Consider the following 26,198-nt stretch of genomic DNA (forward strand, 5'->3'; position numbering starts at 1 on the left):
CTCCTCTGTCCACCCTGGACCTTGGCTCCATTGGCAGAAAGCCTGCTCAGGTCACCCAATAAAAGTAGCTACTGCTTATTGCTTAGAGAAGGTTCAGTGACTCACCTTGGGGAAAGCAGGGAGCTAACATCATATGGTTAGTAGAACAGCCTCATCTGGGGCTGTTGCCGAAAGCTGGGATCATCACTACCAGTGAGAAACACAAGCCCTGCTGAGTCAAGGGCTACCCCCCAAGAAAGCAAAATTCATGCAAAAGTATTAGTCATAACAAACTTTATTTCAGAATGTCTACAGGACTGAATTTCATAATTTACTACTCACTTAGAGCTCAAAACCACAATAACACTGAATCAAAAATACTTCATACCGCACAAAAACGTGGCCTGAGAAATGCTCATTTGAATTTAATTTACTTATGTTTCACATTATACAACTGTACATATAAAAACATTAACACAATTGAGGGAGACAATGGCTTCTAGATCAAAAGAAAGCATGTGCAGCAACATCTCACTTACCTGGAGGACAAAGAATTGACAACTGTAGTTGAGGATCAGGAAGTTACGGTAAAATAACATCACCAGGTCAAGGCAGCAAAGTTTATTCATTTCACTGTCCTCAGAAAAATGTTTCTCAAAGCCCCGTTTAGGTCCTGTTTACTGTTACTGGACATACAGTATGCAATGACATGATTTCCCAGCCCCATAAAGAAGGAGATGAAGGTTCCTAGAGGCAGGTGAGAGTGAACAGCAGAGAGAAAGGACAACACGTCACAGTGAGTGAACAGACACTGCAAAACCCAGTGCAGATTTCAAAGAGCAGAGCCATTCACGGTAAGGGCTTTAAACACCCAAATAGGACCTGAAAGAGTGAAAAACATAAGTGATGACCTTCATTTTTTTCATTATTTTTAGTAGATTGTTTGTGAAAGCAGGGAAATCTATACTAAATTGTTACAAGGTAAATGATTAAAATTTAAAAAATGACGTGCAACTTGAATAACCTTGACTTGTCTCACCAGGCACCCTACAACGTCTGAAAAAGGGATGTTACTACACATCCACTGCTTATAAAATACACAAAGCAATTTATATAAAAAGAATAGAGCACCCTTTTTCATCCACATGATTGAAATCGTAAAAGCCCTTTCGTGGTAAAAGCACCTTCATCACATAAGGATAGCTAAAGTCAGCTTACCTCAGCATAAGAACTTTATGTTGTGTCCTGAATGGTCAACTGTACGGTCAGTGCGCCCACTGACTGCAAAACCTTTTTTGCATGGTAGGAGACATGGAGGGCAAAAACGCTGTCCCGAAGTCAGTGTTTCTCAAAATATGCTCCGTGGAACAGCATAGCTGAATCTGGTGAACTTGCTTTCAAATGTAGATCTCTTCAGTCCCAAATGAAGTTTCAAGAATCAGAATCTTCGGGGAAGGGCCTGGGGACCTGCCTTTAGCACACCTCCCCCCGGGAGGATTTCTGGTACAAGGAGAAGTGTGGGACATCACGGGACAAAATCACTGCCTTGGGATGTAGGCCGAGCCACACCCGGTCAGGAGGTTAGGTCTCCAGCTGTGACCTAACCCCTTCCCTCAGGTGTTCCTACTATGCCCGGTAAGGCAGTGCTCCTGATTTTGACATTTCTGAATGTTTTCTCACAGGAAAAGGATTCTGACATATTATAAAAATAAATTCTAACAAGCTCTAATTAATGTGAAAAAGAGCATAAGAATTCTAACCCCTACAATGTGAAGCTTGAAGCAATGCATGCCTGCAGAGGGCTTTAAAAAAAACAAAAACAAACACAAACAAACAAAAAAAAAAACACTGAGCGAGGAGAAGTGTCTGAAGCAAGTCCAGAGGACTTCTTGGGAATGGGGGGAAAGTACATCTCCAAGTACTCTTGGAGAAGAGGAAGAACGTAGCTTCCGTTCAGAATGAGGAAATGCTGATCAATTAAAAATTGGCTGGGAGGTTTAGGCTGGGCCTTAACATTCTTGAGGCAGAGGCTGGAAACTACTGGAAAACATGTTTTGTTTGGCCAGCACGATGTTGTAAACAATGTTCTGAATTACTGCCAGCATGTAAAAAATTGGGAGAATTCTTTTCTTTAAAAAAAGTTGTCTTTTCCTATAAAACTGGAAATTAGAGTAACTAGAAAAACCAGCCGCGTGGCAACAGTGTTCGAGAGCTGAGCGGCAACTGTCCACCTTGACACAGGTGTGTGTTTTGAGGGTCCCCGGGGGCCACCAGCCTGCCTGACTCACCAGATCACCTGCCAGGTCCCCAAAGCCATTTGTGTTGGCCACTCTGGTTTCAAGGAATTCGCAAAACTTCAGCCTCTGTTTCACTCTTTCAATTTCTTTCTTTTTTTTTTTAGTTTATTTCTTTATTTTGAGAGTGCATGGGAGGGGCAGAGAAAGAGAGAGAATCCTGAGCAGGGTCCGCACTGTCAGTGTGGAACCTGATTCAGGGCTCAAACTCATGAACCATGACCTGAGCCGAAACCAAAAGTCAGACCCTTCACTGATTGAGCTACCCAGGCACCCCACTGTTTTGTATTTCTAACAAAAATCCTTGCTACAAAGATCCTTTCTACCTCAGAGGTGTTAAGAAATCAGATAATGTCTGAAAATCACCAAGAATTCACTCTAGTGTTCTCATCCCTACTTACCTTTTGAAACCACATAAGGAGCTTTAAAAAGTAGGGATGCCTGCGTTCCACCCAGAATCCCCGGGATTCGGATTCCCTCGGCAGCAGGAGCACATGAAGCTCTAGGTGATTCTAATGAACGCCCGCTTCAGAGGACGCAGGTTGATGGATAGGACGCATTAAGTTGACTTCAGTGCTGTACGGATTTCTAACCTCTCACCTCTGTGATCATTTACATCGCCTCTTATTTTTTAAAATGGGCTATTATTCTAAAAGCCTACCAAATGCCACTGACAAACTGGAAAAGAAAGTCAAAGTTCTGTTCTGGTTTCTACCATTCATTTTCTCCTCAACACACCTGAAGAATGAGACACTAAGAAAACGAGGAGAGATTATCCTAAGAGACAGAACTCAAGCAGCACAAACAGCTCAAATACAGTAAGAGGAGGCTCACGATGGCAGGCTTCTCTAAAAAATAAAATTGCTTTCATAGTCATCACTGCACTAAATGGAACATTTTTCAAATATTAAAAAAAAGAACAATTTCCCCAAGACTTTCCCATAATGGCCCAATTTTTATCTTAAGCAGATGAATTCCAAGTGACTGCCTCTCTTCAAGCTTCCTATTAGGTAGTGCGCACTTATATTTTGGCTTCCAATCACAGCAAATGCAAACTACTGTCACCTAATTTTCAAATAGGAATACTACCTTATATTAGATTTGAAAAGTACATTCTCAAAATGGTTTCACAGAGTAAGGGTGTCTGTGTACCAGACTTCCACTATGCAACGGGTAGCGTACTAGGCAGTCTATATACACGACCTCAAATCCATCCAACAACCTCACAAGGTTAATTCTATAACCTCGCTGGACTATGAAAAAGAAGGAGCTTTAGAAAAATTGAAAATTAGGGTGGTAACGCTTGTTCTGTCAAATTCCAAACAGGTGCTTTTCATACTAAACTCCCTTCTGTGTCTAATCATCACTACACAGAACATCTGTGTCCAGGTAGCCCCACTTGTGAGGGAAACACAGAGAGATTCACGATATGCACTCCATATCACACAATGCCAAAGTCACCCCTTCCTTCCACTCTCCATCCCATGTTCTTTCAGAAGACCAAACCACGCGGCGGACAGGTTCCATTATAAAAGCTCTACTGGTGGCAGCTAAGTAGTACTTATGCGTAGACATCAAATGCTCCCAATTTCTGAGAATCAAACAGTACTCTAAGTGTGGCTTGGCTTCAACACAGGCCTGGTCTATTCTCTTCTGTTGTAAGCCACCTATGCGTCAGGTATCAGGTTTAACTCCTTTATCCACCCCAGGATCTTCCCGTGAATCCCATGACCAATGAGGCCGATAATAAATGGGCACAAACACCACCCACCAGACCTCCAGCCTGTCCTTGGTTTCCCTGACACGGTCACCAGGCCATCAGCAGGACATCCTGAAGAAGGGCAGACGTCGCCTTCTAGAGGTTTTTTTCCCCTTTATTTGTAAATCATAATGAGACTGTGCCATAAAACTCCAGCTAGAAGGGCTCACGCCCACGAGTGCCACATCTGAGGGAGGCTCCAGGGGGGTATATCATTTCAGGTCCCGGAAGGAGGGTCTCCTCTTCTTTAAGCTGCCGACAGTGTATCCTTAAACTCGAATTTCAAAAACTGCATCAGTCACGGGTTGTGGTCAAGAAGCGGTTCTTGAGCAAAATAGGACAACACAGGGCCCCTGCAAGAGAAAGCAAGTAGGCTTTATCGCCTAATAAACAGGTCTCACCCATCAATACTTATTTGCCTCTTTTCTGAAGCAAGTCTTAAGGGTCACTTCAATTTTATCACTATGGATAATTCTGGAAGAAACTGCATTTCTGCCTCCTAATGATCCTCAAACAAAGCTAGCACCTTATTTTATTAAATCCAGCTACCCCGAGGAGCGGGTTCAAAGGGGAGTTAAGAATACAGCTAAAACGGAGGTCTTCATCATTCGGGCGAGACAGAACTCTGCTATGTGATCAAACCTCACCCAGCCCCGGCTCCCAACTGCCAGCGGCAAGAACAAACAGATATCAGGGCTATTTGTTTTACTCAAAAATGACAGGAAATCAAAAATCTATCAAACGGATGTGTCAGCACAAACACCGCAAGCATATTGCTTAGTGAGATATAGGTGCCTCCATTTTGGCTCATGATAAAATTACCTTCTAAGCTTTCTAATTTTCAAATGCCGATGTGGACACATGGGCCAGAGAGTTCTGGGGAGTCTCTTTGGGACTGGGCACCATACACAAGGTGTTCACATTCTATGTGAATGTAAGTTATGCAAATGCGAATGTGGTAGGATACAGAAACATTAAATCATGTTTCCCTAGGCACATTCATGCAAACCCCATGGAATGTTGTTGTTGTTTTTAAGAACTGCAAAATTCCAAAACTGCCAAACTGAGTACACTGACTATACCCAGCTCCTAGACCACGGCCACGTCCCAGTGCTGCTCCTTCATCTGCTACACAAAATGCTTAGTATCTACTCCATCACACCTGGGCACTGGAGCTTCATGAGCAATTGTCATGAGCACCACTGCTGGTATTTTAACTTCACTGTTGTGATCATTTCAATCCTATTTATGCCTTAGAATAAAGTTGGTCACGTGGTGATGTAAAGCTAATACAGATAAATAGTCACATTATTAACTTTGGAATATAGGCAAAATATGATCAAAGGCAATGTAAAGAAGGCTAAACTACCAGGCTCCCTGGTCTTAATTTAGGAGAAGACACACTCACAACCTACAGGACAGAAAGCTTCTTCTTAAAGGACAATAAATATTTTAAGCTTTGCTGGAGAAGGGCTCTCTGTCACAGCTATTCACTCTGCTGTTTTAGCCCTGACAAAGCCAGAGACATAGCTGTGTTCCAATAAAACTTTATTTACAAAAGCAGATAGTAGGTTGGGTTTGGCCTGAAGGCAAAAACGGACTGACCCTACTTTTACAGCCTACCCAGATACCTGCCCCCCTTCCTTTTAATGCGGCATTTTACTGCTCATGAAAACAGTAGTTCTCCCAACTCGCAACCATTCTCCCATTTCCTGTAGACCCAATTTTGAAAACAGAAGAAGTTCCATTAAAATGGGCACATTTCAAGCTTGCCAAAACTTTGTCATAGTCAAGAAAAAAAGGGAAGCAACAAGTTGGCAAAAACACAGCACCACAAAGCCACAAAGTGTGTATGTCACGATTTTTGTGATGCTTACATAACTACACATATTTATCAAAACTCACCGAACTGTATACACTTGGAATCGGTCAACTTAACTGTATGTAAATAATACTTCAATGAAGGATATTGAAAAAAAAAAAAACCTTCAAGTCTCAGCTCTAACTTGGAGTAACTGTAGATTCATGTGGTAAAAGTATATTTCCCCTTATTTTCCACTTACTGCCCTGAGACACCTGGTCACGAATTACAACAGTTGGAATTAGGTGAATCCTTCAAAAACTCTGTTGCATTAAAAGCCCTGAATGCAACTGGCTTTCACTGAACTCCTAGGAGTAGCTAGACCTCAACCACTTCACTTGAAAGAGAAGAGCAAGTAGCGCTTTTTTTTTAATGTTTTTTATTTTTTTTATTTTTTAGACAGAGAGAGCGCAAACAGGGGAGGGTGAGAAAGAGAGGGAGACACAGAATCTGAAGACAGGCTCCAGGCTCGGAGCTAGCTGTCAGCACAGAGCCTGATGCAGGGCTCAAACCCACGAACCGTGAGATCATGACCTGAGCCGAGGTCGGACGCTTAACTGACTGAGCTACCCAGGCACCCCGGCAAGCTGCTTTTAGAAACAATGCAGAGCCCTGAGTTCATGGCTAGCTTTCAAGCACAGTAAAAACAAAACAGGCAAACCACCAAGAACACAGGTATTTGTGACAACAGGTAAGGCTTGTTTAATTTTCTCATTCACCAACAACTTTTAAATCAAAAATACAAGTTGGTGTGAGTCTCTTCTCTGTTCTTTTCGGTGGTTTTACACCAGTGTGGAGCTTATCAACATTTAAGCAGAGTAAAAAAACAAAAACAAACAAACAAAAACAAAACAGTTAAATAAGGGGCTGAGACACTAAAATTAGGGAAAAACCCTACAAAAAAGTCATTCCTCTGATTAATCTAAAGTCAAGGGATTGCATGACAACAATTTAGAACCCCAGCTATTAGCTTCCTCAGTGCTCTTATATTTAATGCCTTCACTCTGTGATGAGACCTCATTTAGAGCAACCGTTCTCAAAGCATGGTCCCTGGACCAACAGCAGCATCACCTGGGAACCTGTTAGAAACAACAAATCCTAGGACTGCACCCCAGACCTACAGAAGCTTTGAGAGTGGAACCCACCAGTCTATGTTTGACAAATCCTCCAGAGGATTCGGATGTTCGGTGACATTCCAAATTCATTAACCTGAAGTCTGAAAACTAACGTATAGTAGTGTGTGGAGTCCCCTCCCAGTCTCTCATTGCACTTGGAGCTGACTTTAGACCCCACCCTCCAGGGTAAGTTGGAATCCTCGCCCAAGTACATGAGCAATACAGGTGCTTGGTGAGCCTCACAGATACGCTTCATAAAAATATTCTCCAAGAGCAGAGTGGATGTAGGAACACACCATATTTTGATTCCATTTCAACATTTTTTGAGCACCTGCCATGTGCCGTGCTTGTGCTAAATAGAATTATCTTATTTAGCCTACCCAGTGATGAATAAATCTATTCATAGATCTGGCCAGCATGCACTCAATGCTGAAGTAGTTGTACATAAATGTTCATTTTCCTTTTTCTTTCATTAATTGTTCTCAAACCTTATTGCAGATCACAACTGGAGTCCAAGGTTGCTTATACACAACCAGGGGTCCTACAATTTTAGGCCGACATAAGGGAAATTTGGGGTAATGATGAATTACCCAAGACAGCGTTTGCTTTACTCAATGGTTCTACCTTCACTCACATGTTAAAAATTTAAGTCCAATAAATTTAGTAAGATGCAAATCCATTACGCTCATTTATTTTAAGCTTTGGTTCTCTCTTAAGTAACTGTGTTCTGCTCTTTCCACTATGGAGACCCTTCCTCATGTAGACAATAAAAACTTAAGACAAAAAAGTGAAGTCTGAACTGCCCCTGCCACCGACCGGTGAGCCCTGGAGCATCTGTCCTACACGAGAGACAGCATGTGCTCCAGCACTAGCGCTGTCTTTCTCCCATCCTCTGCTCGTGACCAACACTAGTCACTCCAGGCACCCTTACCCGAGCCCGATATTATTCTCAAATATGTCAGAACCCTTCTCAACAGCACCTCTGGCAGCTATTGCCAACCCATGGAAGTATATAAATGACTGACAAAATACATTTATTTCACTGGCCAATCAAAACACGCCCCTTCCTTCCTTTCCTTCCTACTTCAAAGAGAGCTTTCAACCCCTCCTTTCATTGTCCCCAGAACAATAAAATTAAGTCTCCGTGGATCCTGAGCCACAGTCTACACATCTATGGCACCTCGCAGGTCGTAATCAGGCTGGATTGTGCCAAGCGGTTTCAACAACTTGAATGCAGTTGTAACCCAGCACGTGGTACAAAACTGCTCTGAAAATCAAAGAACTAAGGAAATGAAGGTATGAACAGAAAACGAAACACCTGTGAGACAGAAGCCTCTGCATATAACTGGGAAATGTACAGCGTGAACAGCCCCGGGAGGCTGATGCATAATACAAGGGCTTCCGAGCCAGAAAACATGGCGGGAGCAAAGAATTCTGATTTTGTTTTTGGTACTCACTGACGGTCCTTTATTCGGCTAAGGGGGCACCACACTGTTCCTTTAGCAGCATCTCCATTATTCTAATTCCCTAGAGATAGAGAGAGAAGAAAGAAAAATCAAAATGCCACAAGCACTTTTACATTTATCACAGCCCTTTCCCTCCAAGGAATCCAAGTCATGGCCATATACTCATTTCAGGAAACTGGGCTCATGGTCATACCTTACATTTTTATAATATTTTTCTCACCAAGTTCACATACATTTTCTCTATATGTGCTCAGAAGTACTCAAGGGAAGAGGGCACAGAAGAGTTTAGAATCTCCATTTTAAACATAAGGAAGCAGTCCAAGAGAACTAAGTAGCTTCTTGAGAGTGGTCCAGCTGAGTGACATTACCAGGGCTGGAATAATAATGAATAATTAGTGTTTACTGAGCACTTACAAATGCACTACGCTGGCTGCTCAGGGTTCACGAGCACCATCCTGGGCAGTAGCACCACGGACACCCTCCAGCCCCTCGGCACCCCTTCCCCACCTGCCGGCACTGCATGCCGCTGATGGTACAGAGCCATTGTCTGCCAAAGGGAGCTGCCTAATCTCACGTCACGTCCCCTCTCCAGGGACAGCCCACATCCAAGGACTGGTGCACATAGAGGTCTAACAGCCCAGCCCTCTTCCCTTAACTCCAGAAACAGGTGAAGGGCACTCCGTGTCTAGAAGTCCCCATAGGATCAGCTGAGACCTTCACTGCAACATTACCACAGTTCAAATTCACCTCCGGTGTAATCCTATCTCCCCTGCTCCCCTGGAAGAGTTGTTCCTGAAGGCCCTGTCCAGTAACCCTCTGCACAAAAGCCTCCATCTTGGAGTCTGTGTCCAGAGAACTGGCCTCAAACGCCTTGTCTAATACACACAAAACCCCCGAACAAGTATGATTCTTACTCCCCCATTTTACAGATGAAGAAACACTAACTCCAAGAGGTTTAAGTAATTTTCCCAAAGTCACACATCCATTGAGCAATAAAGCAGGGAAAGAACACAGGCACCCTATTCGGGCTTCAGAGGCTCCCTGGCCCTTCCCATGTGCTCGCTCCATGACTGCACATGCCACCTGCCAGTCAAAATCGACCCTGGAGGAAGGAAGAAAGCAGATATTCTCTCCTTACTCCTTTAAGACCAAGTTCCGTGAACCAGAAGATAATCTTCAGAAAGAAGGACAGAGGGATGGTGTAATTATGAACTAAGGTTTTAAGGAAGTCAGAGCTAGATCTGGGGAAATGGAAGTCACTGTTCTCAGAGACGGGAAAGTAGTTTACAGGGAAGAGTAATGACCCACACTAACTTAAAACACAGGTCCCCAATCCCCTCCCAAACAACTTTGATTTAATAGGGCTCAAGCAGGCCCCAGACTTCTGCACCTTTAACAAGCACCCACGTGATTCTCTTGATCAGGCAGGTCTGGAGAACACTGAGTGAGCTACAAGACAAAGAGAGGGGCTTCCCACCAGGGATTTATTCTGCACTATGGTCGGGGGGAGGCGACCTCTAGAGAAGACCATAAAATATACTGAGTACCAAAGTATACAAAACAAAATATAATGGTCCCTTGAGGTTTCAGATGGTCCTTTAGATCGTGGCTAGCCACCGCCACAAACACTGCCACTGTCCTGCAAGAAGATGCATCAAAAGATGCTGACAGAATGCTGAGGAGCACAGGGTGGGGTGAACCAGAGCAGCAAGCTCCAAGACCAGGAGCACTGCCATCAGGGTAGAAAAAGGTGGGTCCTGGCCACAACCCTGCCAGGAATTCTGCTGGGTACTTAGGTGAGTCACTTTTCCCAAGGAGTAACTGAGATGGGACAGCTAGAGGACAGCGAGGCTGGACGGGGAGCAGAGCTGTGCACCAGAGCTGGCAGGGAAACTCACAGAGGCACACACGGATTCCCGAGCCCTGCTGAGGCCCACACAACCAGGATTTCCAGATGTGGTTCTGAAGCACCACTGATTCATCCACTAGAACTTGTAAATGGCAGGCTGACACCACCTCCAAGATCCCTTCCAGCTCTGCCACTCTGGGAATGGATGGAATAGTCCTCCTTAGTCATTTTGGAAGACAAGGTACATGCTGCAGTCCTACAAAGAATTAGAGGGAAAATGAAGGGGGTGGGGTGAAACTACCAGTGGAACGAAATGTACTCAAATTCTTACCCTAAGATCTGAAGCACACTCATTCTACTCTCATTCATTCATCAACAGATCCACTTAACAAACATTATGCACCTACTGTGTGCACCAGAGATTAAATGGTGAACCAACAAGACAAAGTCCCTGCCCTCATGGAGCATACAGTCTAGGAGATTTTATTTCCCTTACTTCTGTTTGTTTGTTTCAGCAAAACCATGAACAATAATTTAATGCCTTCCTTCCATTTTCAGAAAGAATAAAAATGGCCACAATAATTCCGTTCCAACCATCTTTTGGCAGAGTAGACCCATAAATCGGGTGGTGTGTCTTTAAAACCAGAAAAGCACACTCCCTCCTTAGGAAGTGAGCACCGGTGAACTCTCCCCATCCGTCTAAATTAAGAACGCCACCACTTACTGAGCTGATCACTAACTGACATAAGTGAAGACTTTGAGGTTTGCCTTGGGAATTGAAAGACGTTATTTATTGAATCAATTATGTTCACAATGTGACAGTTGATTTTTCTTTCCCTTTTTTCCCCTCTCTCATACCACTTTAGTCTTTTTAAGCAGAACAGTTAGAAATAGAAGGTGGAAAACAGGGGCAGAGAGAGAGACCTATAAAGTGAAATAAAAAAAATTAAAAAGAAAAAAAAGAAAGAAAAACGAACAGGGAGGCCAAACCATTATTTAGTACCTCTCTTTAGTAAGGAGGGACCAAATAAAAGCTCAATCGATAAGAGTCCTTTCAAATAAAGTTCCAATGCTTAAAACTCAACCCCTAGGAGATCAGGCTTAAAGAGGCTAAATTTACACCACTTACCACACAATGATGCCTGAAATGCAGAACACACATTAAGTGAATCCACCTTTATAGAGATGGCTTAAAAGCTTTTTGGATGGACAAACCATAAAGCAGCATGATTTTATTATTCCTTTCCCCTCTGAGATTTTTTTCTCTCTATCACAAGGCTATCTTTCTCTATTTGTCAATGTACCGATGAGTGAGGGAGCCCTCAGGGTCCCATTTCCCCAATACCAACACTGTGCTGCCCAGGAGGATTCTTGTACCCCCATAAAGGCGTCCCAGAATCTCAGATTCAAAACACTTCCCAGGTCCCCCACTCTAAGAGTCTCTGAGAAACAGCTGGTTATTGAGGAAAACGAAAAGCTTGTCTGAAGAGGAGCTGGAATAAACTGGAACTAACGGCAGCCAGACCCAGACAGTATATGTGTTTTGCTGTCTGAGATTTCCTGAGGAAGCTCTGATTTACCGTGGAGGTCCCACAGAGAGTAGTAAAAATTTCATAAAAATTATAAAGTTCTAAAGCAGTTCTCAAAAGACTCATACGTGGGGCACTCTTAACAAAACAAGAATTGCTCATTTAATTATCACCATGATAGAGGATGGGTGCAGAATTTGGCCACAAAAGGCACTTGATGTTGATGGATTACAAGATGGATAAACCGATTACTTTTGAATGCCAAGGTGACGACTCTAAATATTAGAATGATCGTGTAATCTGCCTTGTAGGTAGCATTCCTGAAAGTGCAATGGAAAAGTCCAGAATAACAAAGACTGCCCTAAGAGAAGAAAGAACAGAACAAGGAAAGAATAAGGGATGAACGTATGAAAAAAAAAAGGGGGGGGGGTGGAGAATGATTTGAAAAGAGCTGGCAACAAAGGTGGGGCTTAAAATGGCTTCCAAAGAATCTGGATTAGCCAAGAAGGGTTTAGAAAATGCAAAGTCAGAGGTCCCTGGGTGGCTTAGTTGGCTGGGTGTCTGACTTTGGCTCAGGTCATGATCTCACAGTTTGTGAGTTCAAGCCCCAGGTCAGGCTCTGTGCGGACAGCTCAGCACCTGAAGCCTGCTTCGGATTCTGTGTTTCCCTCCCTCTCTCTCTGCCCTTTCCACACTCTGCTCTCTCACTAAAAAACAAATACATGTGTAAGAAAAATTAAAACAAAAAAGAAAATGCAAAGTCAAATGCTGAAGTTGGCATTATAAAACGCTCACTTTTTGACAAAAATATTTATAGAAAGTTTACCTCCCTTCTTTTTTTATTCTTCTTTTTTTCATTCGGTAATTCACATCATACTTTCGTTGAATCTTTTCATTTACTTTGTGTAGAATCATATTCAACCCTTCAGTCCTGTCCCATTGCTCTTATAATAAATCCACACTCACTATCATGGCTCCAAGACTTTCCAACACAGCTCACTGCCCTTCAGATACACAGGCCTGCTTTCTGTTCATGCAACAAGCTCACTTCCTCTCTCTTCCAGGCACTTTCCTCCGCCAGGAATATCCCCAGGCCTTCCAGTGGCCAGAGCTTTCAACTCACCCAGCACCTCCTCAGAGACTCCCCGGACTGCCCTAGCTCAAAGAGCCTGGCCCCAGGATCTGGATCACAGCTTGGTCCTACTGTCTTCATAGCATTCATCACTATAAAAAATTATTATGCTTTTTAAAATATTTTGTACTGTTGGGGCACCTGGGTGACTCAGTCAGTTAGGCGTCCAACGTCAGCTCAGGTCATGATCTCATGGTCCATGAGTTTAAGTCCAGCATTGGGTGCTGTGCTGACAGCTCAGAGCCTGAAGCCTGCTTCAGATTGTCTCCCTCTCTCTCTGGCCCTCCCCAACTCATGTTTACTCCTTCTCTTTCAAAAATAAATAAAGATGAAAAAAATTTTTTTGTATTGTCTGCCACTCCTCTTCTATTTCCCCCAATAGAAAGTAGGCTCCAGGAGATAGAAGAGACACCTGGCCAGTGAACATCATCTCTGAAAAAAGGAAAGGGAGGAATCTGAATCCAGTTTTCTCATCGAAAGGGAAGAAAAACACTGCTCAGAGCTTCTCCAGGAAGACGTCTTTTGCCCAAGAAAGTATCTTTTAATCTGATGTTAGTTAATTCTTTTATATATAGGACTTCCTCATCTATAAAACTGGGATAACATCAAACAATAATAATGGTCAAAATTACTGGCACATGCTGTATGTCAAGCACAGTACTGAGCGCTTTACTTGCCAATGGCTTTGTTTATTCTATCTGCCTTAGAGGATTATCATCTTTTTTTCTTTTTCAGATGAGATCTAAGCCTCAGAAAAATTAAGCATCCAGACCAAGATCACACAGCAACTAAGAAGCAAAGAATCTCAATTTGACCCAAAACAATCAGGATTGAGAGTCCAGGGTCTAGGTTTTGAAATGCGTGGAAGGCATCAATGAGATTGCATATATGAAAATGCCTATTCTGATGTTGGGTGCCCAGCAAGAATTGTTTTTCCCTTCCCTATTGACTATGTTCAGAAAGCGTGGTAAATAAATCAGATATGTTAGCGCTGCTCGCAAACTAAATGGCATGATTCTTAATAATGGATCAATATTTAATCACCTCTACAAATTATTTTAAATACAGTATTTTCCAAGTAGGAATATCTGATCGCATGTATGACTTCAATACAATTTTCCCATCGTAGCTAATCAACTCTTGAGTAAGATTCATTTCTATTTTGATAAGCAACCCCAAATTTTTAGGTATAACTCCAGAACGTTAAATGATATAATAGTTCAGATGTCTCTGCTTCACATTATAAAACTTCCTCTTCCTTACAGACAGCATTTAATTTCACAATTGGTAATGGAAAAGAATACATCCCCAAATAATAAAATCCAAATATTGGAAATGACATTATATTATCTGGTCCAAAAAGGAAACTCTTAGCAAAGAACTGAAGGTAGCCCATCTGACGTAGACAGGCGTCCCAGGATTAAATATCAGGATGAAAGATTACAAAGTCATTTCCATACTGTCAGTCTTCAAAAAACTCTGACTTGGTATGGCGATTTTACTGGCTAAAAGGCATTTATGTACTCATTGGTGGGTTCCTATTTTATGAAGTTCCTTCCCCAACCCTCCAACATAACTCCATTAGCCAATCTTCATTTTTAGTTTTTAAACATGACCTATAAATATTTTTATTTTTCCTGACTTGGACTTCAGGCAAAATATAGTTTCTTCAGGACTTAAGCAACCAAGAGCCCAGCCTCCTACCTGGTGTATGTGCCATCCACGACATTTCTGACAAATGACGTTCTGTTACCTGTTAGAAAGCTCCGCCGATGGAAAGCTTTCTACTCCCATTCCACGGAGATGAAACTGCCTCACTGCCGGTACTGGAGGGGTCTAGGACCAACTCTTACACTCTCAACTGACAAACTAAAGCACTGCAAGGTTCCTGTCAGTTCCCTTTATCAGCAGTTTTTTCACTGTTCATCAAATTTCAGCTTAGTCATAATTTGCCTTGTTTCTTCCCTATCCTGAGAGAGAAAATGACTGCCAGCATGCTTCTGGTCTCTAACAGAATAAATAAATCCAACAGACACTCAGGTAATTCTACTTTTGCCTTTTATCTCTTCCCTTCTCTCCACCCACATTCACATTAATTTCTATACATCAACAATTTTCTTTACATGGAAGGCCAGTCTCTTGGGTCTTCACATACAATTTTCCAAAGCCCCATTTCAGTCAACAACCTATCACATCAACGCTCCACAGAGACTGAGGTTAAGGGGCTTCACCCACATGACCTCACTTAATCCTCCCAACCGTCCTCCCGCGGAAGATTCTTCCACTCTCACCTGTTCCTGGGAAGGAAACTGGGCCTCAGAGGAGAGGGAGTTGCTCAGGATGAGAGATCGAGTAAGGGACCAACCTGGAATTTAGACCTGGATTTCTCCAAACCTGCCTCAGTGAGTTTGCTTCTGGGCCGTACACTTCCCCAGCGAGGACTGAGTGTGCACGGTTCCCTGCAGGACTGCTCTGGGGATTCTCTGAGGCCACATATAAAGCTACTGACAAATGACAGCCTTTTGTCAGGCACCTCCGCCCACTCTCTCCATGGCCTAAAAGGTGGCTATTGATTTCTATGTGGACCCAAAATGGACTGGGGGCCCCTCACAACGGGACTCCCACAACCAGGCACTCACCCCCTCATTCGGGGGATGGTCAGTGACGCAGAGGAATCGTCAGCAAGGGCTCACCTGTGCCTGTTCAGATTTCCTGAAGCACACTTCGCTGTCTCTTCACATCACCTCTAAAGGTTACTAATACTGTTCGAGGACACTGAGCCCAGCAGGGCAAGCCAGCTTCCCCTAGGTCACAGGCTCATCAGCAATACACAGAGAACTACAAATCCAAATCACAGGAAAGAAATGTTTATTGAAAAACTAAGGCCCTGCTAGGCTGTGCTGAGCACACTGTATGCCCGGTCTCATTTAACCCTCTCAACCTAGGAGTCAGTGACATGAAGAAAATGAGACGCAGAGAGGCTAAGAAACTTAACCGATGGCACCCAGCTACGTCAGTGCAGAGCCGGATTACCCAGGAGGCTGGGACTGAGCCCTCACTACACCACCTCCTTAAAAAGGTCGATGTGCCGGGTTCCCTTGTCAAATCACCAAAAAATGACGTGTTGCCTTAGGCATAGTCCTTCCTGCCTTCCCAGTGTCATTCCCATCTACGTCTGGGTAATTTTACCTATTTAGGGGAGATGGGATGAGACCAAACTACAAGTAAGTCTTAAAACAGCCCTGAGGATAAAAGCACCTCTCCAAATGCATTTTGCTTTCTGTGGAGACCACATGAAGCTCTCTCCTACCTGACCAAGGAGCTGGAGGACAAGCATGTGCAGAAGAAACATTTGTTTCAACACAGTATCTGCCAATTCAAACTCCTTGGTTTTACCTAAAGCAAATTAGTGAGGCTGTTACTTCCCACATAAAGCCTTTAGCCATTTTAGGGGGGGAAAGAACCTGGAAAAGGTGAACAAGGCACGAGGTTACAGCTAGGAGCCAGACGGCTATAATCAACATTAGCTAATAAATAGGAGGGGCTCATTTTCACTCCCCATCCTTCACATTACCTGGGGAACGGAAGAATTATGAAGTTCATGGCAAATATAAGAAGGACACCTTTCAAAAAATTCTAAGCATTTAATATTACAAATTAACACGAACAACCAGAACAAAAGCTACATATAAATGACTAAAAAATAAAATCACTATATGCAAATAATAGTCTAAACTACCTGTTGTTTTTCAGAGTCAATCATTTGCAAGGGGAGAATAAAAATGCCTGGTAGTGCTTATAGAGGCAAATGTTCTTTAAAATCCCCAGCCCCCATAGTAAATTGATAGGGGGAAAAAGAAATTGAAGAAATGGATATAATAACATAGTTAATACTCTTTAAAAATTGCTCTATTACAATCACTCACTAAATGGAAGCATTATTTGGTTAATCCCTAGGATCTTATCCTTTATATTGCTTGGTCCCAGATACTCCTTCATGCATTAATAACTCCCACATGGACAATGTTCTAAATCTACCAGCTGCTTGATGTTTAACAATCTAATAAAATCCTTCCCTTCAGTAAAAAAAAAAAAAAAAAGCTAAGTTTTATTAAAAAAAATACATTCACACATCCTTCACTCGGCAAACTGCAAAGGTGGGCCTCTGTTGAAATAACAAGCCCTTGTGGGCAATTCTGGCTCTTGTTCTGAGACTGGCACAAAATCCTCAAGGCTCACGGACACCTGATTCACACCTTGCTCGGAACTTGGCCAACAAACTCGGGCTCCCTGGGAAATAATCTGTTAGACTGGCTGAAATGTGACCGGGTGGGCGGCTGGCGAAGTAGACCAGGAGGCTAGTCCTCAGGTACAGAGACGAAGGGTCCGACTTCCTGGTGTGAGTGCGCGTTCTGCCACTCTCCACCCGGGTGATTTGGGGCACGTGAACTCACACCTCCTGGGTCCTCATCTAGAAAATGGTTATTACAGGACTCACCGCAGAGCACTGCTGAGCAAAGTGAAGGAGGTAACGCAGGTAGTATCCCGAGAATGCTGCCAGGGGCACAGAGTGCTCAACAAATATTCCCTGTTCCTATTACCCTTCCTATTACCCCAACCTGAGGTACTTTTAAGACTATTTTAAAATAATATAGAATGGAAACATAAAGAAGTCTTAGCACATTCGGAAAATAATACAGAAATACGTACATTTATTCACTAATTCAATAAATATTTAGTGAGGACAGACTATGTACTAAGTATTGAGGATAAAATGGTGAGTCACCAGAAGCCTACCATTCACTAGCGGAAAAAAAGAATCATGAAAACAGTCACATACTGATTACCGTTCTTCAGGGGATCTTTTCTGAGGTACTGACACAAACTACAAAAGATTCTATGTATAAACAAGCTTCACAGGGTCTCACCTAAAATGGTAAGCTTGGAAATGACTTGAATGCTCAAACCTAAAGAAACAGTAAAGTCAATTATTATAAAACAACTGAATGAAATATTATGCAGTCATTAAAATGTTGGCTTTGAGGTTTATGTAGTTGCTGTGGCAGGCATTTGTGACAGAATAATACTTGAAAAGAGCAAAATCAGAAAACTGTACTTACACTGTAATTAGGACTGCATATTAAAATCTGCATATAAAAGACTGAAGAGAACATGCCAATTTGAACTATAATGACAAGATAACAGTTATCATTTCTGGAGTATTTAATATGTGCCAAGATATGTAAGCACTTCTTTAGACTATTTCCTTTTATTCGTATACTCAAGGTTGGTACTACCACTCACATTTCACCCAGGGGCTCAATTTGTACATGCACGAGGAGGGAGGGCCCTGAGATTTAAATTCCGGTCCGGGTGACTCCCAAGACAGGCTTATTATAACCATTAAACATTTGCCTGTAGCCTTAATGGAAAAAAATACATTTTTGCTGTAATTTCCTTGAATTTTTCTTCGTAAGTAATACCAACTGCTCGTCTGCTGTGTGCACAGTCCCATCGTAAGCACTTTATGCATGTAACTCACTTGCTTCTCACAAGTACTTGATGAAGTAGGTTCCAATATTACCCCCATTTTACAGATGAGGAAAATGAGACTCAGAAAATTAAGTGGCTTACTCGAGGTCATACAGCTGACTGGGACAAGGTATTCTGCTGGTTCCGAAGAGAGTGAACAAAAGGACACAAATGGCTCCTCGGAAAATATATAAAATACTCACGTGCAGGTAGCACCTACTCACAAACATTTTAAATAAAACCTTAAATATTTTTTGTTGTTTATAGACGGAAAGAGCCTTTTTGGGAGGAGTGTGTCTATTTTTTAAATTATAACATATTCATGGGGCGCCTGAGTGGCTCAGTCAGTTGAGCCTCCGACTTCGGCTCAGGTCATGGTCTCACGGTTCGTGGGTTTGAGCCCTGCATCGGGCTCTGTGCTGACAGCTCAGAGCCTGGAGCCTGCTTCAGATTCTGCGTCTCCCTCTCTCTCTGACCCTCCTCACTCATGCTCTGTCTCTCTCGGTCTCAAAAATAAATAAAACATTAAAAATGTTTAAATTATAACATATTCAAACATACCAAAAAGTGAAGAGAATAGAAAAAGCAGTAAGTAAGCTTTCAAAAATATTAATATCTTGAAAAGTTAACAAAAGCGACTTTCCTAGAAAAGGCCACTGATTGAGAAAATTTTTAATTATAGGCTTTAAATTCTTCTTAAATGGGCTGTTAATAGGAGAGGAGTTAATTAACTCTCAAAAACCCACCATTTTCCTTTACTAAGGAAATTCAGGGAAATTTCAGAATTTTCAGAAAAACAGTTTAGCTAGAATCTAAGGAAGAAAGCTAGATAAGAAATTAGGGGTCAATCCCCAGGCAGCAAGTGGGATTCCAAAGAAATTGAAAGTGACAAGGAAGTATCACTCCAACAAACGTGGTTCTCCAGACACGGGTTTTTTCCTCCTTCCCAGGCAGGCACTCCAGCCTCCTCCCCGTCACCTGCCGAGAAATGCCTGCCACCACAAGTCCCACAAAACGTCCGCAAAACCAAAGGGGTTATTCAGCAAGAGATGAAACTCTCCCACAGAGTGGGGAGGCAGAGTAAGAAATCACCACCAACAGAGGGAAAGAATGATCAAGAACGGCTGGACATCTCAGAAAGCTCACAGAGCATTTAATTAGTATGCTGCAGGGTTAAGCACAACTGAAGTTTAACTATTGGATGTACCTTTAAGAAATTAAATCGCCTTTGCAATGCAAGCTGCTCTGCCCAGAATTCTGTGTTAACTCCTGATCTAAGATGCCTCAGTGACATTTTCCTGGCCTTGCTGGTCAAACTAAGAGCCCTCACTTACTCAGCACAGAGAACCCAACTGAATACAGGTCCCATCCTACAACAGATTGGATCTACCAAAGATTTGTGCCTCAGTGCATTTAATCCACACAAGCTGCAGACACAGCCCAGTGTTTGCAGTATTTCAATGCCACCTGGCCAGAGCAGTTTCAGTTTTCAATTCTGTGCCTGCCTTAGGTTTATATGAGGTATGTGAAGATTTATGATGGCCACAAATACCTATTGTCTCATTGTCTCTGCTTTTGAATTTAGCACAACAGAGTGTGAGTGAGCTCAGGAAAGAAATAGATTGGTTGGAAATTCTATCCAGAACAGTGGGGAAAGAATGGTGCCCAAATCTCCAAAGATTCCTGGTTGGGTGTTGAGAGTAAAGCAGCATTAGGAAAGCAAGCATCACGTTAAGCTTATGGAGACTACATGTCCTGACAGGTATTGACTTCAAGGTCATCTGACATCAAGGTCAACCCCACGCTGATGTAGACCAACCATGCATTTGTCCTGTCTCCTCACCCAGGCTCTTTAGAGAAAAGGATTCTGCCACCCAGCTCAGGAAGACGAAGAGGCCAGGAGTTACTAGGATGGGCTCTGAGGCCAGACCACCTGGAATTCCAACTCTTCCACCTACTGGCTGATGACCCTGTGCAAGTAAAGATCCTCTGTGCCTCCGCTTCCTCATCTGTAAAATGGAGACGTGGGAATAACAGCCTCTACCTCTGAGAGACATTGGGAGAAACCACTGCTCATAAAACAGTGCTGTGCTTGGATCGTGATAAACAATCAACTGATTATAGATACTATTAATATTGTATCTGGTTTTCTCTAAAGCTTCCTGAACAGTCTGTGTTTTCAGAAACCATGGATTAAAAATAAGCCAATGTATCTATTATTACCTTGAAGACCCCCCGACAATACATACAAATCCTTGTAATATGCAGTTTATTTAGTTCATCTGAATAGGACCATAAAATCAAACTGTGATATCCCTACCACGTGCTTACCCTCCCTTCTTGCTAACTAGTAGTTTATAAAAGCTTGTTTATTGTTTTTAAATATTTTATTGCCCTCCCCCAAACCTTAACCATCCACTATGAATTATTTCTGATGTTCCTGGATACCCACTTAGCTTAAACTCCTGAATTTTTATGCAGGCTTAAAGAAAGACTATTGTCAGGAAAAAGATTTAAATCTTGGTATTTACACATTGGGGGAAAGGAGTGAGGGCTCAAAAACAAAGAAACAAAAACAGCATCAGACTGTGTCAAAATTGAAACTGACCCTCTTAGCCCAATCCCTGATTTACCAAAAAAAAAAAAAAAAAAAAAAAAAAAAAGACAGTGAAGTTCAGAGCAACCAGTGCAAGCAATGTGGCCATGAAGGTGCGGCCAAGGCTGGGCCACCACGCAGAGTTCCCGATTCTCGGCCCTGTGTTAGATGCTGCATGCACTGTGGAGACACGACTTCCAATACTATGACAGTGACACATCTCAATAAACCACTTTCTGTCATTTCTGGTAAGATTTTAAGTTCCCAGGTTTCATCTTGTTTAGAAAAGGCAGTGCCCCACAGTTGCAGCTGGCTGATCTCAGGGATTCCCAAAAGCTTTACCACGGAGCAGTCTATTACAGCCCTGATGAATTCAAATGAGCCATCGAGGGATTTCAGATTCCTGTTTCAGTCAAGGTAATGGCATTGATTTAAACGCAGGGGAAGGACCAAAGGCTGTTATCACTCACAGAACATTCTTTCTCACTGAGATGCTTTCACTGCAAAGGCTACATTGCTCAGGACTAAAACTCTAGAGAGAGCAGGACAAGGTGAGCTGATGGCAAGGAGATAAGGAGGAAGAAGGCAGTTATTATTATTTAACAGATCCTCAGCATCTAATGAATAAATACCAAGCAAATTAATCCATTTGAGCACTAAAGACTATGATCAACAGAGGTCAATTAAGAGCAAGGAAGTAAACCCTCTGGAACTAAGGACAGAAGTTCTTTCAAGTTGTTCAAGTAATGGAAAAAATCCTGAAAAGATGCACAAAACCAAGAAGGAAATACAAGTCTCCAACATAGAGTCAGCAGAGTATTAATCACACTGATGTTCACATGTCTCATTTGTGACTTTTATTCATTCTTTTGAATGCCAGTTGTATTTGCCGGCTTCCTCGATCTGAGAATTACTGGGTTTTGAAAAGTCCACTCTCTTGTAGGGTTGTGACTACCCTGCATGTGTGTCCACCAGACACTCATTTCACAGTTGAGACACTAAGCAGCTAAGGGCACTAGTTCAAGGTAACGCAATTAAAACTCTTGGAGGAAGACTGAGGTCAAACAATTAGTTAATGACAGAAGCATTAATTTTCAATGTCTTTGGAGTAGGAACCACAGGACTGGAGCTAACAATTTCATTTCTTCTTCACAATCATCTTATAAGGGTTGAATAATTAACCCTGCTTCCCTAATAACAAATGGAAATTCTAAGAGGTTAAGTCACTCATTCAAGTTACACAGCAAGATCTCTGGTAACTCCCAGAGCTGCCCTGCGGTGGAGGCTGCAAAGTGGCCAAACTCGTAAGGAAATTTAGCAATTTGCTTCAAAGCTCTTAAAAATGTATACACTCTTTAACCATGGAAGTGATGAGAAATACAAGTATTTGTATACATGGATTTACTACAATACTATCTATCATGGTGGGGAAAAAACAAAACCCAACAATAAGGGCATTTATGCCAATGGAATATTACAAAGGCATCAAAAACTCATGTTTTCAAGGAAAATATTAACAATATGTCCATAAATGAAAAAACTAGGCTAAATAAACAGAATAACCCCAGCTTTGACTTTCAAAAACTACCCTATATACATGCATACATAAAAACATACAAAAAGACAAATGGAATGAACTAAATCAAAATGTTAAATATGGATACATTGAGTATTAAAGTAACAGATTTATAGATGATAAAAAATAATTTTTAAAAGAAACACCACAAACTTGATCTATACTGCTGTAATAAACTTTTTGTTCAGGGGCGTCTGGGTGGCTCAGTTGATTGTCTGACTTCGGCTCAGGTCATGATCTCACAGTTTGTGAGTTAGAGCCCTGAACTGGGCTCTGTGCTGACAGCTCAGAGCCTGGACCCTCCTTCACATTCTGTGTCTCTCCCACTCTCTGCCCTTCCCATGCTCATGCTCTGTCTCTCTCTCTCTATTTTCAATAATACACAAATGTTAAATTTTTTTTAAATAAAGAAAAAATAAAATTTTTGCTCAGAGAAGTATTTAAGAGGCTCTTTAAAAATATCTTTTTTAGCAGACTTCTCACAATGCTAATAATTCTTGGAGTTTCTCTCTGTCAGCCATGTTCCATATATGTGCCCTCACTTAATCTTTAAAATAACCCTATGAAGTACAACTGCTATCCATTTCAGAGATGAGAAAATTGAGGACCCAAGATGTGAAATGTGAAATCCAGGCAGTGAAAAAAAACCAGATCATGGACCAAAGGGCGCTTCTCTAAAGCTTCATACTCAATCCTTGTGTTAAACACACAGCCGAGGGGCACCTGGGGGGTTTATTCGGTTAAGCATCTGACTGGCTCAAGTCATGATCTCATGGTTCATGAGTTCAAGCCCCACATCACACTCTGTGCTGACAATCTCAAAGCCTGGAGTCTGCTTCAGATTCTGTACATGCATGCGTGGGTGGGTGTGTCTCTCTCTCTCTGCTCCTCCCCTACTCACACTCTCTCTATCAAAAATAAATAAAACTCTTAAAATAAGATTATTCACACTGAATAATCTTTCTAAAGGCAAAATACACTGGGTTCAGAAGTTGACATTTGGTATGTGACTATTAGGATACCTATAATTTGCTTCCAGATACTTCAGCACATACAATGTCGCATTACGGCCCGTGTGAGCTCACGTTACATAGCAGGTGCAGTCAGTGGCCCCAGTGCAAGCTTCAGGCTCTCGGGGTTGGCTCTGAGCATTCTAATCAGCAAACTCACTCCCCAGAAATGTCAGGTACCGTTATCCTTGGAAACATCAGAGGCTTTGAATAATTGGCATAAATTATGCATTTTCACTGGTCAAATTAGTGGCATCCTAGTGGATGTGAGAAGTGGACGCTCGTTAATTTAATTAGTAGAACCTAATATACAGGGATTAGCTCAAAATTCCAGAGATATACCCCTTGCACCATGAAGGGCTAAGATTCTATCCAGCAAGCCCTTCACAAGCCAACTTTAGGGACAGCACCCAAGGTTTATGTCTGCATGGTCCTATGCCCATCCACTGGGTCAGAGGTTTGGCTGCCTGATACTATCTTTATAACGGCCGAATCTTGCCTTTGGAATGGAGTCCATTCTGCTTTCAGCAAGCTAGCTATTTATGCAATTTGTGGTCCGAGCACCCAAAAGGACAGAGACTTAATCAAACTTATAAAACAGGTCATCTATTTTGTGCTTACTTATAAATACATGATTAATTGTCTGTATGCATTGCAGAACTTTTTATAAGCTGGGAGTGAAGTTGTGAGGGTACAGCTAACCCTTACCAACTTGTAATTATCAATTCCCAATACATACCAGAAAGAATTTAACAGTTGTGCACGCAACTTGGCACATGCATCAGCTGAGACCAGTATGGTGGGCAGATCTCATTGCTCCCAGTGGTGCCGGCCTCTCGGTGTTTATGCCCTTGTGTATCCCCTTCCCTGGACTGCAGGCTACATTTAGTGACCTGTTCCTAATGAGCACAACACGGGAAAATAAACAGATGTCCCTTCTATGATCAGGTCACAGAAACTATGGCTTGTGCTTTGCAAGCACTCTCTTGCCCCTTCTCTTGCTTGCTGCCAAGTTGTGAGAGGCCCATATGCCAAGGAACCCAAGGAGGCTGGCAGAATCCTACCAACAACACTGTGAGTATACGTGAAACTGAATTTTCCTCAGAGAGCCTTCTGATGAGATCCTAGCCCCAGCCAAGACACCGATTATATCCTTGTGAGACCCTGAAGCCGAGGACCCAACCAAGGCATGCCCAGACTCCTGACCTATGGATAGTGAGAGACAATCAGTGTGGGTTGTTGTAAGCTGTGGAGTGCTGGCGTAATCTGTTACATAACCACAGGTAACTAGGACAGTTTGCAAAAATGATGCAACCAAACAGTTACCAGGTTTTTCAAAGGCCCATTTGGACTCGATGTGTAGTGCCTCAGAGTGTGTGTGTGTGTGTACTGTGTATAGTGTCTGTGTGTTTGGATACACACAGTATATACCAGTAAATACACAAGAATAGTATCTTCAATCTCATAGAATTAGATCCCACTATTAAAATGGACTTCTATAAGCACCCTAAGACAACAGCATGCTCGGATATCTTTAGCTGTAGCATGTGTAGGCCAGACCTTCTTTAAAGCGATGTTCAAACCGTCTGACTTGCCCACATTGTTTCAGTGACAAATATTTCACATGCTGTTGAATTCAGTCTCTCTCTCTCTCTGCTCTGGCCTCCCAATCAACACAAGAATAACGATGGGACTAATAATGGGGCCTTGCCAGGAGAATGGCTAAGATAACAAATGATTTTATTACACATTGAAAATGTATTTAACAAGCTTAAAACACACACACACACACACACACACACACACACACACACTAAACCTCCCTGCGAGTGCCTAATGAGAGCTCCGCACGTCCGTCCGCAGCATTTACAGGAGTTTCCAAGTGCGAAGACAAGCGGGCTATAAAAAGAACACTTGCATGACAAGAGCGTTGCCACCCATATTATCTCCTAAGCCTCTCCCGGAAGGGTAGAATGTGATTATCTCCAAGAACCACGTGGGAGTGCACAAAAAGTTCTTTTGATTTTTGTTTGGAATTTTAGGGGGTGGGGGCCAGAGGGCTGGTGATTGTTTTAATTTGGAGAGTTGGAGACAGTGATACCCAGTGCAGTAGGAAGCACGTTTGCTCAATGGGAACCCTGTCAACACAAGGTGACAATTTGTTTCGGGGAGTGAAAAATATACTTCTTGTGTATGAAGCAATGGCATAGTTCAGTCTATAAAGAGATCATCAGTATATCCATGGTATTAATATTTCATGGGGAAGGGGACAAATACAAAAAACGAAGTCTAAAAAGATTCACTGGGAGTGGGTGGGTGATAATGAAGAAAAGGTTGAAAACCAAGACCCCGCAAAGGCCCCCTTCCCAGAGCTGAAGAGCACCTGCAGAGCCATGCCTACCCCACAGAGCAGCTTGATCTCTGTCCTGTTTCCTTCTCTTAGGACCCCTGAAGCGGGGCGCACTGCCCTGGGCCCCTCTCAGCTCTGCTTCAGTCATGG

The 26,198-nt window shown here is 42.5% G+C and overlaps 1 protein-coding gene across 4 annotated transcripts in view; it reads right to left on the bottom strand.

Moving 5' to 3' along the window:
• Positions 1 to 585: 585 nt before the first annotated feature.
• The window catches only part of PRELID2 (PRELI domain containing 2), an 88,459-nt gene continuing 62,846 nt past the window's right edge, over positions 586 to 26,198 (bottom strand). For 2 of the 4 annotated variants that reach the window (XM_029942184.1, XM_029942183.1), the window contains exons 7-8: positions 8,466 to 8,535; positions 4,130 to 4,385 (exon numbers count right to left, since the gene is read on the bottom strand). In XM_029942184.1, coding sequence (XP_029798044.1) covers positions 8,476 to 8,535 — 60 coding nt within the window. In that variant the 3' untranslated portion in view covers positions 4,130 to 4,385; positions 8,466 to 8,475. Of the gene's footprint in view, positions 862 to 4,049; positions 4,386 to 8,465; positions 8,536 to 26,198 lie in introns of those variants that run through there. The other 2 variants (XM_029942181.1, XM_029942182.1) reach the window with 2 other exon arrangements.

Source organism: Suricata suricatta, chromosome 6 (assembly GCF_006229205.1).
Source record: "Suricata suricatta isolate VVHF042 chromosome 6, meerkat_22Aug2017_6uvM2_HiC, whole genome shotgun sequence".
NCBI lineage: Eukaryota > Metazoa > Chordata > Mammalia > Carnivora > Herpestidae > Suricata > Suricata suricatta.